This window comes from Rhinolophus sinicus, chromosome 5 (genome assembly GCF_057876585.1).
Source record: "Rhinolophus sinicus isolate RSI-liver-muscle chromosome 5, RSI-T2T, whole genome shotgun sequence".
Classification (NCBI taxonomy): domain Eukaryota; kingdom Metazoa; phylum Chordata; class Mammalia; order Chiroptera; family Rhinolophidae; genus Rhinolophus; species Rhinolophus sinicus.
Genome location: NC_142505.1, coordinates 47,642,417 through 47,656,213, shown reverse-complemented (window position 1 = coordinate 47,656,213; position 13,797 = coordinate 47,642,417). Strand labels below are relative to the sequence as shown.

Sequence of the window (13,797 nt, the reverse complement as noted above, 5' to 3'; positions counted from 1 at the left end):
ATTTTTTTGCATGTAGCTGTCCAATTTTTCCAACACCATTTATTGAAGAAACGGTCTATTCCCCCATTTTATATTCTTGCCTCCTTTGTCATAGATTAATTAACCAGAAAAAGTTACTCTTAATTTCAGGGGTTACTTTATAGCTTCCATTCCTTAAAGTGTGTTTTACATAGCATATATGTGGAACCCCTCTTATTCTTAAGAATTTCCCCCAAAGACCATTTTAATATCACATTTCAAGTCATTAAGATCAAAACATTAGATTATTTGGACATTCTAAAAGAGATTTTTTTTCTCCTCTTCCTTCTCCCCTTCCTCCCCCCACACACTCCAGTTCAAGCCGTTGTTTCTCAGTCTGGTTGTGTAGGACACAGCTCCCTGGCCCATGCTGGTATTAAGAGCCTTGCACTCCCCCCGGCTGAGGCAGTCGGTCGCCGGCTGTCGGTCGGCCGCTCACGGCAGCTCATGGCAGCTCATGGCAGCACATGGCAGCTCACGCTAGCTCACGCTGTTCTCAGCTGCTCACCACGTCCTCCAGCTGTTCACAGCAGCCCAGCTGCAGGTCTAGCTGTTGTTTACAATTTTAGCTGTAGAGGTTGCAGCTCACTGGCCCATGTGGGAATCAAACCGGTGACCTCTGTGTTAGGAACACAGCAATCCAACCACCTAAGCCACCGGGCCACCCCTAAACAGATTTTTTTTTTTTAAGTTTGAAGTTTCAGATATTCTGAGAGAGACAGTGAGATGCAGTAGAATATTTTGGGGTTCTGGAGTTTCCTTTTATACGTGTTGGAGTTGATAATTTAAAACATCTAGCAGTATGTCCATTATCTGCTAGGTTCCTAGTAAATTATGTTTCTTATTTCCATCAGTCAGAAGTTTCTTTTTCTTGTCAAGACTATAAAACAACAATAATGTTTGTTAAGTACTTTTCATGAATCAGGCATTGTTTTATGTACTTAACATGGATTGTGTCATTTAAGCTTCCTTAACAACCCCATCTGATAGGCACACTATTTTACAAATGAGGAAACTAAGTCAGAAGAGGTAAAGTAATTTGCCCAATGTACAGCAGCCAGTAAGTGACAGACCCTGTAATTGATTCAAAAGTAGAGTATGTGACTTAGGTCACAGAGGTTATGTTATTCCTTTCTATGTTGGAATAAATACGATAAAATTTTTAAATCTTTTGTTAATGTTAAGAAATTGAGAGCTTAGTAAATGTGGTAAAGAGGAAGTTTTTGTAGAATTTGCTCCTTTATAATGTATGAGTAAGCCTGCTCTGAATGCTGATAACTCCTTTCCAGTGTGGTTTTTTTGTTTGTGTGTTTGTTTGTTGTGGTTTTTTTGTTAAAGGCTATGGAAGTAGAGGAAGAAGGGAGAGGAGGATAAAAGCGCAGGGAAGTAACATTTTATGAAAATTAACTAGAAATTTTAAATAGATAAAATATTTGATAAGACTTAGTTTGATTTCAGTAACCGCATCTTTTAGTTTCTTCATCAAAGCATTTATTTATGGTTATTTTTTCTTTTAAGTTAATATGAAGGAAAGTCTGTTTTCCTTTCTTACCTTCTCTGTCTACCTTTTGATTGTCAGCTGCCTAGCTTCAACTAGTTTCCTTTACCACAGGAGAAAGAAGATGTCCCTGTGGAAATGTCGAATGGTGAACCAGGTTGCCACTACTTTGAGCAACTCCGTTACAATGACATGTGGCTGAAGGTTGGCGACTGTGTCTTCATCAAGTCCCATGGCCTGGTGCGTCCTCGTGTGGGCAGGTGAGTGTTACTGAATTAGGAGGGATGAGTTTGGATCTGAGACATGTGGAGCCAGAAAAAAATTTGTCACTGTTTAGGATGAAGACAAAAGTCTCTCCCCAGGTTAACTTCTGCAGCTTTCTCTCACACCACACTTACCCTGCTTTTGCCTCTAGCCATACTTCCCTGTTTAAATTCCTCCCGTTAACTTTTTTTTTCTTCTACCATTTACTGAACTCTCAACCTAGGAATCTCCCTGCCCAGTTCATATGGTGAACTGCTTTAGCTTAAATTTGAAATAGCACTTTCTTAAGGAAGCCTCTCCTGTCCCCTCTAGACTGAGTTAGGTCTTCCTGTTATACATACTCAGATCACCGTGTATTTCTTTATCCTTGGAGCACACACCACATTGTGTTATTGTCAGGTTTCTATTCTGGACAATGAATGCCCTAAAAGTAGGGACCCATTCTTTTTGCTCACCTTTGTATCCCCTGTTCCAAACATAGTGCACAAAACATAGTAAGGGCTCAGATATTTGATGAGCAAATAAATGGATGAAAGTATGATTGGATGGCGTAAAACAGCAGTAAAGGAGTCAGGTACAGGGCTGGGCAATAGAGGACAGTGCTTAAGAACAGTGGTTAGTTCCAAGAGATCTTGGTTTAAGTCCCAGCCCTGCTAGTTTCGTGTCCTCAGGCAAATGATTTACCTCTCTGAGCTTCAGTTCTCATCACATTTGTTCATCATTCACTAATCATGTATTGCACACCTACTATTTGCCAAGTAATGAGGATACATTAGTGAATAAAACAGACAAATATCCTTAGTCCATGGGTCTTTGTTCTAATGGGAAGACAGACAATAAACATCATAAATAAGTAACGTGTATAGTACATATTATGTTAAAATATGTTTTCCTTCAGATGAATAGCCAAATGTTCATTTCTCTTTTTCATGTGCTTCAAGGGGGGGAAAATATCAAGGAAATTATCAAATCAGCCAATGAAACTCCACTATATATCATTAATATTTTGTTTAATGGAATTTTTGTTACATTAATTCTTCAAAAATGCAACTCATCAGAATTTTATTTTAATGGAATTTCTCTCCCCCCCCGCCCCACCAAGAATTGAAAAGGTATGGGTCCGAGATGGAGCTGCATATTTTTATGGCCCCATCTTCATTCACCCAGAAGAGACAGAACATGAGCCCACAAAAATGTTCTACAAAAAAGAAGTGTTTCTGAGTAATCTGGAAGAAACCTGCCCCATGACATGTATTCTGGGTAGGTACTTAAACCATTTCATTTAATCACATTCATTTTATAACGATTGAATACTTTTGTGCTAGTTATTGTTTTAGGTACTCGGTATACAACAATAAACAAACCAAAGTTTCTGCTTTTTTAGAGACTTATGATGGGGCAGAGGTTGGGAGTCAGTAAATTAAATTAAATTTGTAGAACATCAGGTAGTAATTAGGGATATGAATGAGAATAAACAGAGGAAGAGAATAGAGATTTATGTTGAGAGGCAGTCCCATTTTAGGTATGGTGGTCAGCAAGAGTGTCTCTGATAGGTGACAAGTGAATAGAGCCCTAAAAGAAGTAAGAAGAAACTTATTCGAGTATCTGAGATCTTAATTCTTTTTAGGTACAGTAAACACCAAATGCAAGGACCTGAAGGCAGAGTATCCCAGCAGGTCTGAGACACAATAAGCAAGCTGGGTGGCTGGAGCAGGGCAGGGAGATGTGATAGGGAATCATCCTTCTGAGGTGGCTAGGCACTCAATCATGATAGGTTTTGTAGACCGTGCAGAGATTGAGTTTGGAGTGGATAGGAGATCCTGCAAGGGGTCTGAGCGGAGAGGCTCTGTGATCCGACACATGCATTAGAGGAATCATTGTGGCTGCAGTTTGGAGAATATGTTGTAAGAATAAGATAGGAAGCAGGGAGAGCAGTTAAAAGACTTTTATAGTCTCTGTTGGACTCAACCCTAAGTAATGTTATCGTCCCCGTTCCAGAAATGTGAAGGACACATGTTTTAGTTTCTGTTCCATCATCATACTGAGTGTTTATAATGACATTCTGCTCTTCAGATCTAGTTATTTGATCATATACTGTCATCATTTTCATCTACTGTGTTTCTTCTAGTAAGTTAATTCTGCAGCTTACTTACACCAGCTACTCTTTATATCTTTTGGAATGGTTTTCCAAAAGGTTGCTGGTCACAAGCTTTATATTGATTACACATGGTTATAAAGAAGAAGCAGCCGCCATGCTTCTCACTGAAAGAAAATTTGCAGATTAAAAAATATTTTACACTTAGACTTTGATCTCTTCAATGTTTAGATTGTTTTTAGTGCTGTGAATTTTTTTCAGAATTGGATGTGGTAAAAATGTCTGAATGGCCTAGTAGTTCAACACATTTTCTTCTTCCCACCCTGGGAAAAAGCAAAGACTAATGCAAAGACTAATGAAGTTACTAAATATTTCTTGAGTTTCTGCAACGTAGAATATCTTCCTTTTAACTTGTGATCCAGACTAAAGCAGTGCCCTAGAATCTTACTTCCTAGTGTAAACCCAGCCTGGACACTTAGAGGATGCATAACAAAGGTGAGACTGAAGTCTTTGGTTAGCGCAACCATATCATTTGTTATTTTTCAGTTATTAGCGGTTACCCTGGAGATTACATCTTAAATTTATAACAATCTAGTTTGAATTAATACTAACTTAGCTTCAATAGCATACAGACACTGCTGTACAGCTCCATCTCTCCCCCTTTGTGTTATTGTGAGAAATCACATCTTTATATTCTGTGCGCCCACTTACATAGATTTCTGATTATTGCTTTATGCATTTGTCTTTAAAATCATATAGGAGAAAAAGGAGAAGTTACAAACCAAAAATATAATATTGGCTTTTATATATTTACCTATGTTGTAATCTTTAGTAGTGTTTATTTTTGTGTGTGGCTTCAGTTATTGTCTAATATCCTTTCATTTTAGCCTGAAGGACTCCCTTTAGCATTTCTTGTAGAGCAAGTATACTAACAACAAACTCCCTCATCTTTTGTTTATCTGGAAATGTCTTGATTCCCCCTTCATTTTTGAAGTATATTACTGGATATAGAATTGTCCATTGACAGTTTTTTTTCTTTCACGTCTTTCATCAAAGTACGCCTGTGTTGGTGTGCTTAATGGTGTGTCACAGGTCTTTTAGACACTGTTCATTTTTCTTTTTTTTTTTTTTTTACTATTATTCAGACTGATAATTTCAGTTGACCTCCTGTCTTCAAGTTCACGGATTCTTCTGCCTATTCAAATCTTCTACTGAACCCCTCTAATGAATTTTTCATTTCAGTTATTGTGCTTTTCAGCTCCAGAATGTCTATTTAGTGTCTACAATTTCTGTCTCTTTATTACTATTCTCTATTTGGTGAGACATCGTTCTGGTTCCCTTTACTTCTTTATCCATGATTTCCTTTGGCTCTTTGAGCACATCTAAGATAGTTGATTTAAAGTCTTTGTCTATTAAGTCCAATGTCTGGGCTTCCTTGGGGACAGTATCTGTTCATTTCTTTTTATCCTGTGAATGGATTATACTTTGTGGTTTTTTTGTTTTTGCTTTTTTGGTTTTTTTGCATGCCTCTTAATTTTTTGTTGAAAACTGGATATTTTCAGTATTATAATGTGATAATTCTGGAAATTAGATTCTACCCCCTCCTCAGGCTTTCTTGTCACTGCTTTTTGTGGGTTGTAGTTGCTTGTTTAGTCACTTTCAAAACTATTTTTTAAAGACCATGTTCTTTGTTATGTATGTTCACTGAAGTCTCTGTTCTGCTACCTTAGTGGTCAGCTAGTGACTTAACAGAGATTTCCTTAAATGCTTGGATCAAACAAATAAAAAATTCTCAGTCTTTGCAACTGGATGCTGTGTCTGTATTGGAGTACACCTTCAGCCCTCAGCCTGGAAATTTACAACTCTGCCTTTCCTTTCACTTCCTGCTTCCACAGGGCTTGACAGTCAGCCAAAGGTGAGAGCTTAGGGCCTACTCAGGTCTTTCTGAGCATATACCCTGACCATGGCATGTGCATGGCTTTCTAGATTCCCAGAAATATATGGAAGTTTTTCAAAACTCACTCCCCAGCTTTTTCTCCTAGGCTTTTCAGCATGTCTGGTGTTTGCCCCAACTGATATCCTTTGCCCCAGCTGACAGCAACTGGGTCATTTGCCTTTAAATGTTTTCAGCAAAAGTACCCAAGCTACTTTTCAGCCTTTTGGAATTCCAAAAAGAGAGAATTCCAAGTCAGGTGAAATGAAGGCAAGCACCTTGTGTTAGTTCTTCATGAAGCTACCCAACAGGTCAAAACAGACAACAATTCTTTGAGAACAAGGACTGCTCTGCTCCCTCCAGCACCAGAAACTCACACCAGGAACACAAACTGCCATCTTCAAGACTGCCACTGAGCCAAAAAGTGGGGGGGATGTGGGAAGGGTAAGTTAAAATGCCACAAAGCTCTCCTGCTGGATTTCAGTCACTTTTTTCCTTGATCAAGCATTCACTTGGTTGCTGTAAACCTTTGGCTGTTTTCCAGAGTTTTGCTAATGTTGATTCTGACAGTTTTTCTAGCTTTTCTCAACGTTTCTTTGAAAGAATGGCCCTTGGGTCTCCCTACTCCACAGTTCTCACTGCCATCACTTGTTTTTATAGATGCCTATTAGAATGAGTTGCATGCTATAGTTTATAAACTAGATTTTTTACTTTTTACAGATCCCTATAAAAATGTGTTGCATTCTGTAGTTTACAGACTAGTTTTATATCCAGGATCTCATTTATTTCTCACCATGACCCAGTAGGAAAATGCTGATATTCTCAGAAAGGTGAAGTTACTCTCCAAAAATAGGCCAGAACTAAAAACCTAGGTCTTCTCACTTCTATTCCTGTACTAGCGTTTGGATTATCAGTTGATTTACAGCCAAGTAGGACACTTTCGAGAGTGAAAAGAGGTGTCATAATATTAGGCAGGACAACGGCATAGAACAGATGTAGGGTTACTTCATCTTGAGATTAAGCCCCAAAAGAAAATTTATCTAGTGGTTACAAAATGGGATTTTTCCCCAGTTTGTGGATTTTGGTACCCACCCTTCAAGGAAGAAAAAGTAGTTCGGTACATTTTTATATTGACTTTTAAATGCAAGGAGGCAGATCTTTTTTTTAAGTTAGTTTCTATAGAGAATAATAATTGAAAGTGTTTAAATTTAAGCTTTAGAGGATTTATAATTTTGTTGTGTTAACTATACACACTGCTGAATATAAATCTCGTTTTTGTTTCTCTGAAACAAGTTTTAAAAGTAATTAGGGAAGGTATAATTTTTTTCATATTCTGTGATAAAAATCTGGTGGGCCTATTTCACTTAGGAAATTGTCCTGTTTTCTTAATTGTATATTATATGTATACTCTTTGTTCAGTTCTATTAAGAGTTCTCTTTAGTAACTTAAATGGTAATCAAATGGACACAGAAAAGTTGCTTTTGGGAAACATGGCCACATCTGCCAGAGAGTGCCTCCACCCTTAGGCATCTTGATGATAAAATTTTTAAGAATTTGGGCTCTCGAAACATGCCAGTTCCTAATTTATTTGCAGGTTCTGTTTTCTGCATAGTAGATTTTTTTAATGCTCTATTAACTGAAAAACTATTCTTAGTAAGGCAAGAAAAATAAAAGGTTTTTAAAGATTATAAATGAAAAATAAAAGAATTAATTTTTGCACAGATGTTATTCAGTACATAGAAAACCCAAGAGACATTCAGATAAACTATTAGAATTAATAAATGAAAATATCAAGATCACCTATATTTCTGTTTACCATCAATGAGCAATTAGAAAATTAAATTTTAAAAATATGCCATTTACATTAAATACCTAGGAATAAATCTTTAAAAAGATGTATAAGACTGCACACACACACACACCCCAAAAATAAATAAACTGTAAGAAAATTATTGAGAGAAATTAAAGAAAATCTAAAAAATGCAGTGATCCATTGTGATTATAGCTGAAAGACTCATTATTATAAAAATGTCAGTTCTCTCCAAATTGATCTATACATTCATTGCAGTTCTAGTCAAAATCCAGCAGGCCTTTATAAATTTTTTTTTATAAGTCTAATTGTTTTACTTTTTCTACATATTTTCCACATAACATTTTATTTTTAAATTTTATTGGGGAACAGTGTGTTTCTCGAGGGCCCATTAGCTCCAAGTTGTCCTTCAATCTAGTTGTGGAGGCACAGCTCAACTCCAAGTCCAGTCGCCGTTTTCAATCTTTAGTTGCAGGGGGCGCAGCCCACCATCCCATGTGGGAATTGAACTGGCAACCTTGTTGTTGAGAACGCACACTCTAACCAACTAAGCCATCTGGCCGCCCCTCTGGAGGCTCAGTGGCAGCTCGTTGTCTTCAATCTAGTTGTGGAGGGCGCAGCTCACTGGCCCATGTGGGAATCGAACCGTCAATCCTGTTGTTCAGAGCTCGCGCTCTAACCAACTGAGCAATCCGGCCACCCCCTCTTTATAAATTTTTTATGCTTTATTAAATGATGCTTTCTTTCTTTTTTTTTTAAAGATTTTATTGGGGAAGGGTAACAGGACTTTATTGGGGAACAGTGTGTACTTCCAGGACTTTTTTCCAAGTCAAGTTGTTGTCCTTTCAATCTTAGTTGTGGAGGATGCCGTTCAGATTCAAGTTGTTGTCCTTTCAGTCTTAGTTGTGGAGGGCACAGCTCAGCTCCAGATCCAGTTGCCATTGCTAGTTGCAGGGGGCGGAGCCCACCATCTCTTGTGGGAGTCGTGGAGTCGAACCGGCAACCTTGTGGTTGAGAGCCCACTGGCCCATGTGGGAATCAAACCGGCAGCCTTCGGCATTAGGAGCACGGAGCTCTAACCATCTGAGCCACCGGGCCGGCCCAAATGATGCTTTCTAAACTTGTATCTTTTCTCTGTCTTTTAAGAACCTGGTAGGAACCCTAAGTCAGGGCACAGAAACACTACATCCATTCCAGGGCCATCAGTCATTTTTACTCTTTAGCTGTGAGCAGAATTTTCACCCTTTCCAAATCTTTATTTTTCCTTCTGTGAAATACAGAAAATAGTAACTGTTCCTTCTCTGAATTGAAAAGCCTTTGCATTATGTAAGTAAAGTGCTATGTAACTCGAAGGCAGTAAGAGTAACTATAAGTAGCTATTTTAAACTTTTAAAACATTTCTGACCTGTTCTTAACATGTTTTACATGTTTTGCTGTTAGTATGACACTCCTATTAAGACCAAGAACAAAATAGGTCCTTGTTACCACTCTTATTTAACATTGTTCTGGATGTGCTAGCCAGCGCAGTTAGAAGTAAGAAACAGAAATATAAAATAAGGAAATGAAGGAGATGAAAATTCAAGAGAATCAACTATGAAACCATGCACACAATAAGAAAAGGAAGCTGGTTGAGTATAAAACTAATAACAAATCAGTTGCCTTCAAAGTTTCAATACTAACAAAAAATGTAATACCTTGGAATAAATTTAACAAGATTTATACCACATCTTACCACATCTGTATAAAGAAGGTTTTTAAATGTTACTTTTAATTCATTTAAAGTGGATTGCTTGAACAAATTGAAAAGCATATGTGCTTGACTAAGTCTCAACATCATAGAGATGTTTATTTTCCCTAAATTAATCATTAATATGATCCCAATAAGTGTACCAACGGAAACTTTCTTGTGAGAAAGTTAGGACTAAATAAACTGATTTTTTAAATCATGTAAAAAAAGAAAATAAAAATCAGGAAAATTCTGAAAAGCATAGTGAAGGAATGGGGAGGGTTATCCTTACCAGATATTAAAACATTATAACACTATCATAATTTAAATTATGTGTATGATATATGAGTAAACATTATTTGAACATAATAGGAAGTTTATCAGTAGACCCAATAATTATGTAATGTATGATAAAGGTGGCTTCTCAGATAAGTGGGGAAAGATGGATTGTTCTCTAACTGGTATTTAGAAACTGGATAGCCATTTGGAAAAATTAAAATCGTATTGATCCTTCCCATCAACTTCAGAATAAATTCCCAGAGGAATTACAGGTTTAAGTGAACATAAAATGAAGCAGCAAAGATACCAAAAGAAATAATGGTAAAGAAGTTTTGATACTCTTTGACCTAAAACCCAGAACCAAACATAAAAAGATATAAATTTAACAATGTAAAAGTTGAAAATGTTGCATAACAAAAACTGGCAGAAGCAAAGACAAATGACAACATTGGGAAAATACTTGTATTATATATCATAGACAAATATCAAATTTACCTCATATGTAAAGAGCTCCTACCATGTTTCCCCAAAAATAAGACCTAGCCGGACCATCAGCTATAATGCGTCTTTTGGAGCAAAAATTAATATAAGACCCAGTCTTATTTTAATATAACGTAAGACCAGGTATAATATAATATAATATAATATACCAGGTCTTATATTAATTTTTGCTCCAAGACGCATTAGAGCTGATGGTCTGGCTAGGTCTTATTTTCGGGGAAACATGGTATAAAACAATTAGAAAAGATCAACATTCAACAGAAAAACAGGCAAAGAATAAGAGAAAGTAGAAAGAAATTACCAGTAATTCTTAAATGAAAATATGCTCAACCTCAGAAAAATGATAATTAAAACTACCTGCTGCTTTAAAAAAAAAAAATTACCAAATTGTCAAAGATTCAGATGTTTGTTACTAGTTAACGAGAGCATATGGAAACAGCATTTACCGACTTTGTGTTGAGTTTATGAGTTAGCACAACCTCTCTGGAAGGTAATTTGGTAATACCTATAAAAATTAAAGTGTACATACCCTTTGACCCAGCTTTTGTATTTCTAGAAATTTATACCTCATATGTATTCACCCATGTGCAAATTAATACCTTAAATTATTTGTATCAGCATTGTTTTTGCTACAGTGGGAGAGCAGAAATTTGGAAATAACCTAAATACCCATATCAATGAACTAGTTTCAATAAATATAGTATATTAATACCAGTAACAATCCTCAAGATATATTATTTTGCAACAAAATTTCGTGCAAAACAATGTAAGTGATATACTATCATTTGTAAGTTTTTTTGTGGGCCAATGTATGCATAATATGCAACATTTTAATCATTTTTAAGTGTACAATCCAGTGACATTAAATCCATTGACAGTATTGTGCAAACATTATCACTATCCATTTCTAGAACTCTTTATCATCCCAAATAGAAACTCTGTACCCATTAATCAGTGACTATCCATTTTCCCCTCTCCCAGCCCCTGGTAGGTAATATGTGTCCTATTATCTGTCTCTCAATTTTGCTTATTCTAGGTACCTCATATAAGTGGCATCATGCAATATTTTCCTTTTGTATCTGGCTTATTTGACTTAGCATAATATTCTCAAGGTTCATTCATGGTATATCATGTATCAGAATTTTATGCCTTTTTAAGGCTGATTATACTCCATTGTATGTACATATAGCATTTTGTTTACTCATCAGTTGATGGACATCTGGGTGGTTTCTATCTTTTGGATATTGTTAATAATGCTGCTGTGAACATTGGTATATGAGTATTTATTTGAGTTCCTGCTTCCGGTTCTTTTGGATATTTACGTAGAGATAGCATTGCTGCAACTCAACAACATAAAAACAAACAACCCAATCAAAAAATGGGCAGAGGACCTGAAAAGACATTTCTCCAAAGAGGACATACAAATGGCAAATAGACATATGAAAAAATGCTCAATATCACTGATCAGTAGAGAGATGCAAATAAAAACCACAATGAGATATCACCTCACCCCAGTCAGAATGGCTATCTATCATCAAGACAAATAGTAACAAGTGTTGGAGAGGCTGTGGAGAAAAAGGAACCCTCATACACTGTTGGTGGGAATGCAGACTGGTGCAGCCGTTATGGAAGGCAGTGTGGAGGTCCCTCAAAAAATTACGAATAGAATTACCATATGACCCAGCAGTCTCTTTCCTGGGTATCTACCCAAAAAGTCTGAAAACATTTATACATAAAGACGTATGTGCTCCAGGGCAGCCGGATGGCTCAGTGGGTTAGAGCACAAGCTCTGAACAACAGGGTTGCTGGTTCGATTCCTACATGGGCCAGTGAGCTGTGCCCTCCACAACTAGATTGAAGGACAGCAACTTGGAGTTGATGAGCCCTGGAGAAACACACTGTTCCCCAATAAAATTTATATATATATAAATGACATGTACTCCAGTGTTCATTGCAGCTTTATTTACGGTGGCCAAGACATGGAAACACCAAAATGTCCTTCAATAGATTAATGGATAAAGAAGTTGTGGTATATATACACAATGGAATACTGGAATACTATTTGGTGGTAAGAAAAGATGAAATAGTACCATTTGTGACGACATGGATGGATCTTGAGATTGTAATGTTAAGTGAAGTGAGACAGAAAAAGTATGATTTCACTGATATGTGGTATATAAAACTGAAAACAACAAAAGAACAAGACAAACAAATGAAGGAACAAAAACTCATAGACAATAGTTTAGGGGTTACCAGAGGGTAAGGGGGGAGGGGGGCTCTACAAGAGGGTAAATGGGGTCTAATATATGATGATGGAAAGAGAACTGACTCTGGGTGGTGAACACAAAATGTGAGATATAGATAATGTAGTACAGAATTGTACACCTGAAATCTATGTAACTTTATTAACAATTGTCACCCCAATAAACTTTTAAAAAAAATAGAATTGCTGGATTGTATAGCAACTCTTTTTAACTTATTGCGAAACTGCCAGGTTGTTTTCTATAGCAGCTGTACCACCAGCAGTGTACAAGGGTTCCAATTTCTCTTCCACACCTTTGCCAACATTTGTTATTTTCCTCTTTATTTTTTTTGTTTACTGTAATAGCCATGGTAATTCCATTGTGGTTTTGATTTGCATTTCCCTAATGATTAATGATTTTGAGCATTTTTCATGTGCTTATTGGTTATATATCTTCTTTGGAGAAATGTCTATTTAGATCCTTTGCCTATTTTTTAATTGGGTTATTTGTCTTGTTATTGTTGAGTTGTAGAAGTTCTTTCTATATTCTGGATACTAGACTCTTACCAGAGATATGATTTGCAGATATTTTCGTCGGTTCTGTGGGTTGTCTTTTCACTTTCTTGATAGTGTCTTTTGAAGCACAAAGTTTTTAATTTTGATGATGTACAGTTTACTTTATTTGGTTGCTGGTGATTTTGATGTCACATCTGTGAAACCATTGCCTAATAAAAAGTTACAAAGATTTACACCTGTGTTTTCTTTTAAGAGTTTTATAGTTGTATCTCTTCTTTCTGTGTAGAGCTTTGATCTATTTTGAGTTAATTTTTGTATATGGTATGAGGTAGGATTCCAACTCAGTTTTTTTGCATGTGGAAATCCAGTTGTCCCAACACTGCCTGTTGAAAAGACTATTCTTTCCCCCATTGAATTGTCTTAGCTCCCTTGTGATCAGTTGCCCATAAAAATCCAATTGTATCAGTGTATTTTTATCCTTTCAATTCTATTCCATTGATCTACATGTCTATCCTTATGCTTGTGTATACCCTTTAAATCTTCTGACATTTGAATCAGATGATTGTATTAATTCAAAAATAATAAAATTTTAAAATAATTGTTAGCTATGACCACAGTTTGTTCTAACTTCTGTCCAATTTGCTCTTTCAGGAAAGTGTGCTGTGTTGTCATTCAAGGACTTCCTTTCCTGCAGGCCAACTGAAATTCCAGAAAATGACGTTCTACTTTGTGAGAGCCGCTACAATGAGAGTGACAAACAGATGAAGAAATTCAAGGGACTGAAGAGGTTTTCACTCTCTGCTAAAGTGGTAGATGATGAAATTTATTACTTCAGGTAAAGCTTGAAAAAGCTAAGGAAAAAGAACACTTCAGCTCTTAATAGTAAAACTGATATCAAAATAGTGTAGTACAGGA

General features: G+C 36.5%; 1 protein-coding gene across 24 annotated transcripts in view; it reads left to right on the top strand.

Annotated features, from left to right (window-relative positions):
- Positions 1–13,797, top strand: part of PBRM1 (polybromo 1) — a 105,401-nt gene that overhangs the window by 75,864 nt on the left and 15,740 nt on the right. For all 24 annotated transcript variants that reach the window (XM_074313083.2, XM_019724301.3, XM_074313082.2 and 21 more), the window contains 3 exons: positions 1,631–1,776; positions 2,883–3,040; positions 13,534–13,717. In XM_074313083.2, the coding sequence (XP_074169184.1) occupies positions 1,631–1,776; positions 2,883–3,040; positions 13,534–13,717 (488 nt within the window). The remainder of the gene's footprint in view (positions 1–1,630; positions 1,777–2,882; positions 3,041–13,533; positions 13,718–13,797) is intronic.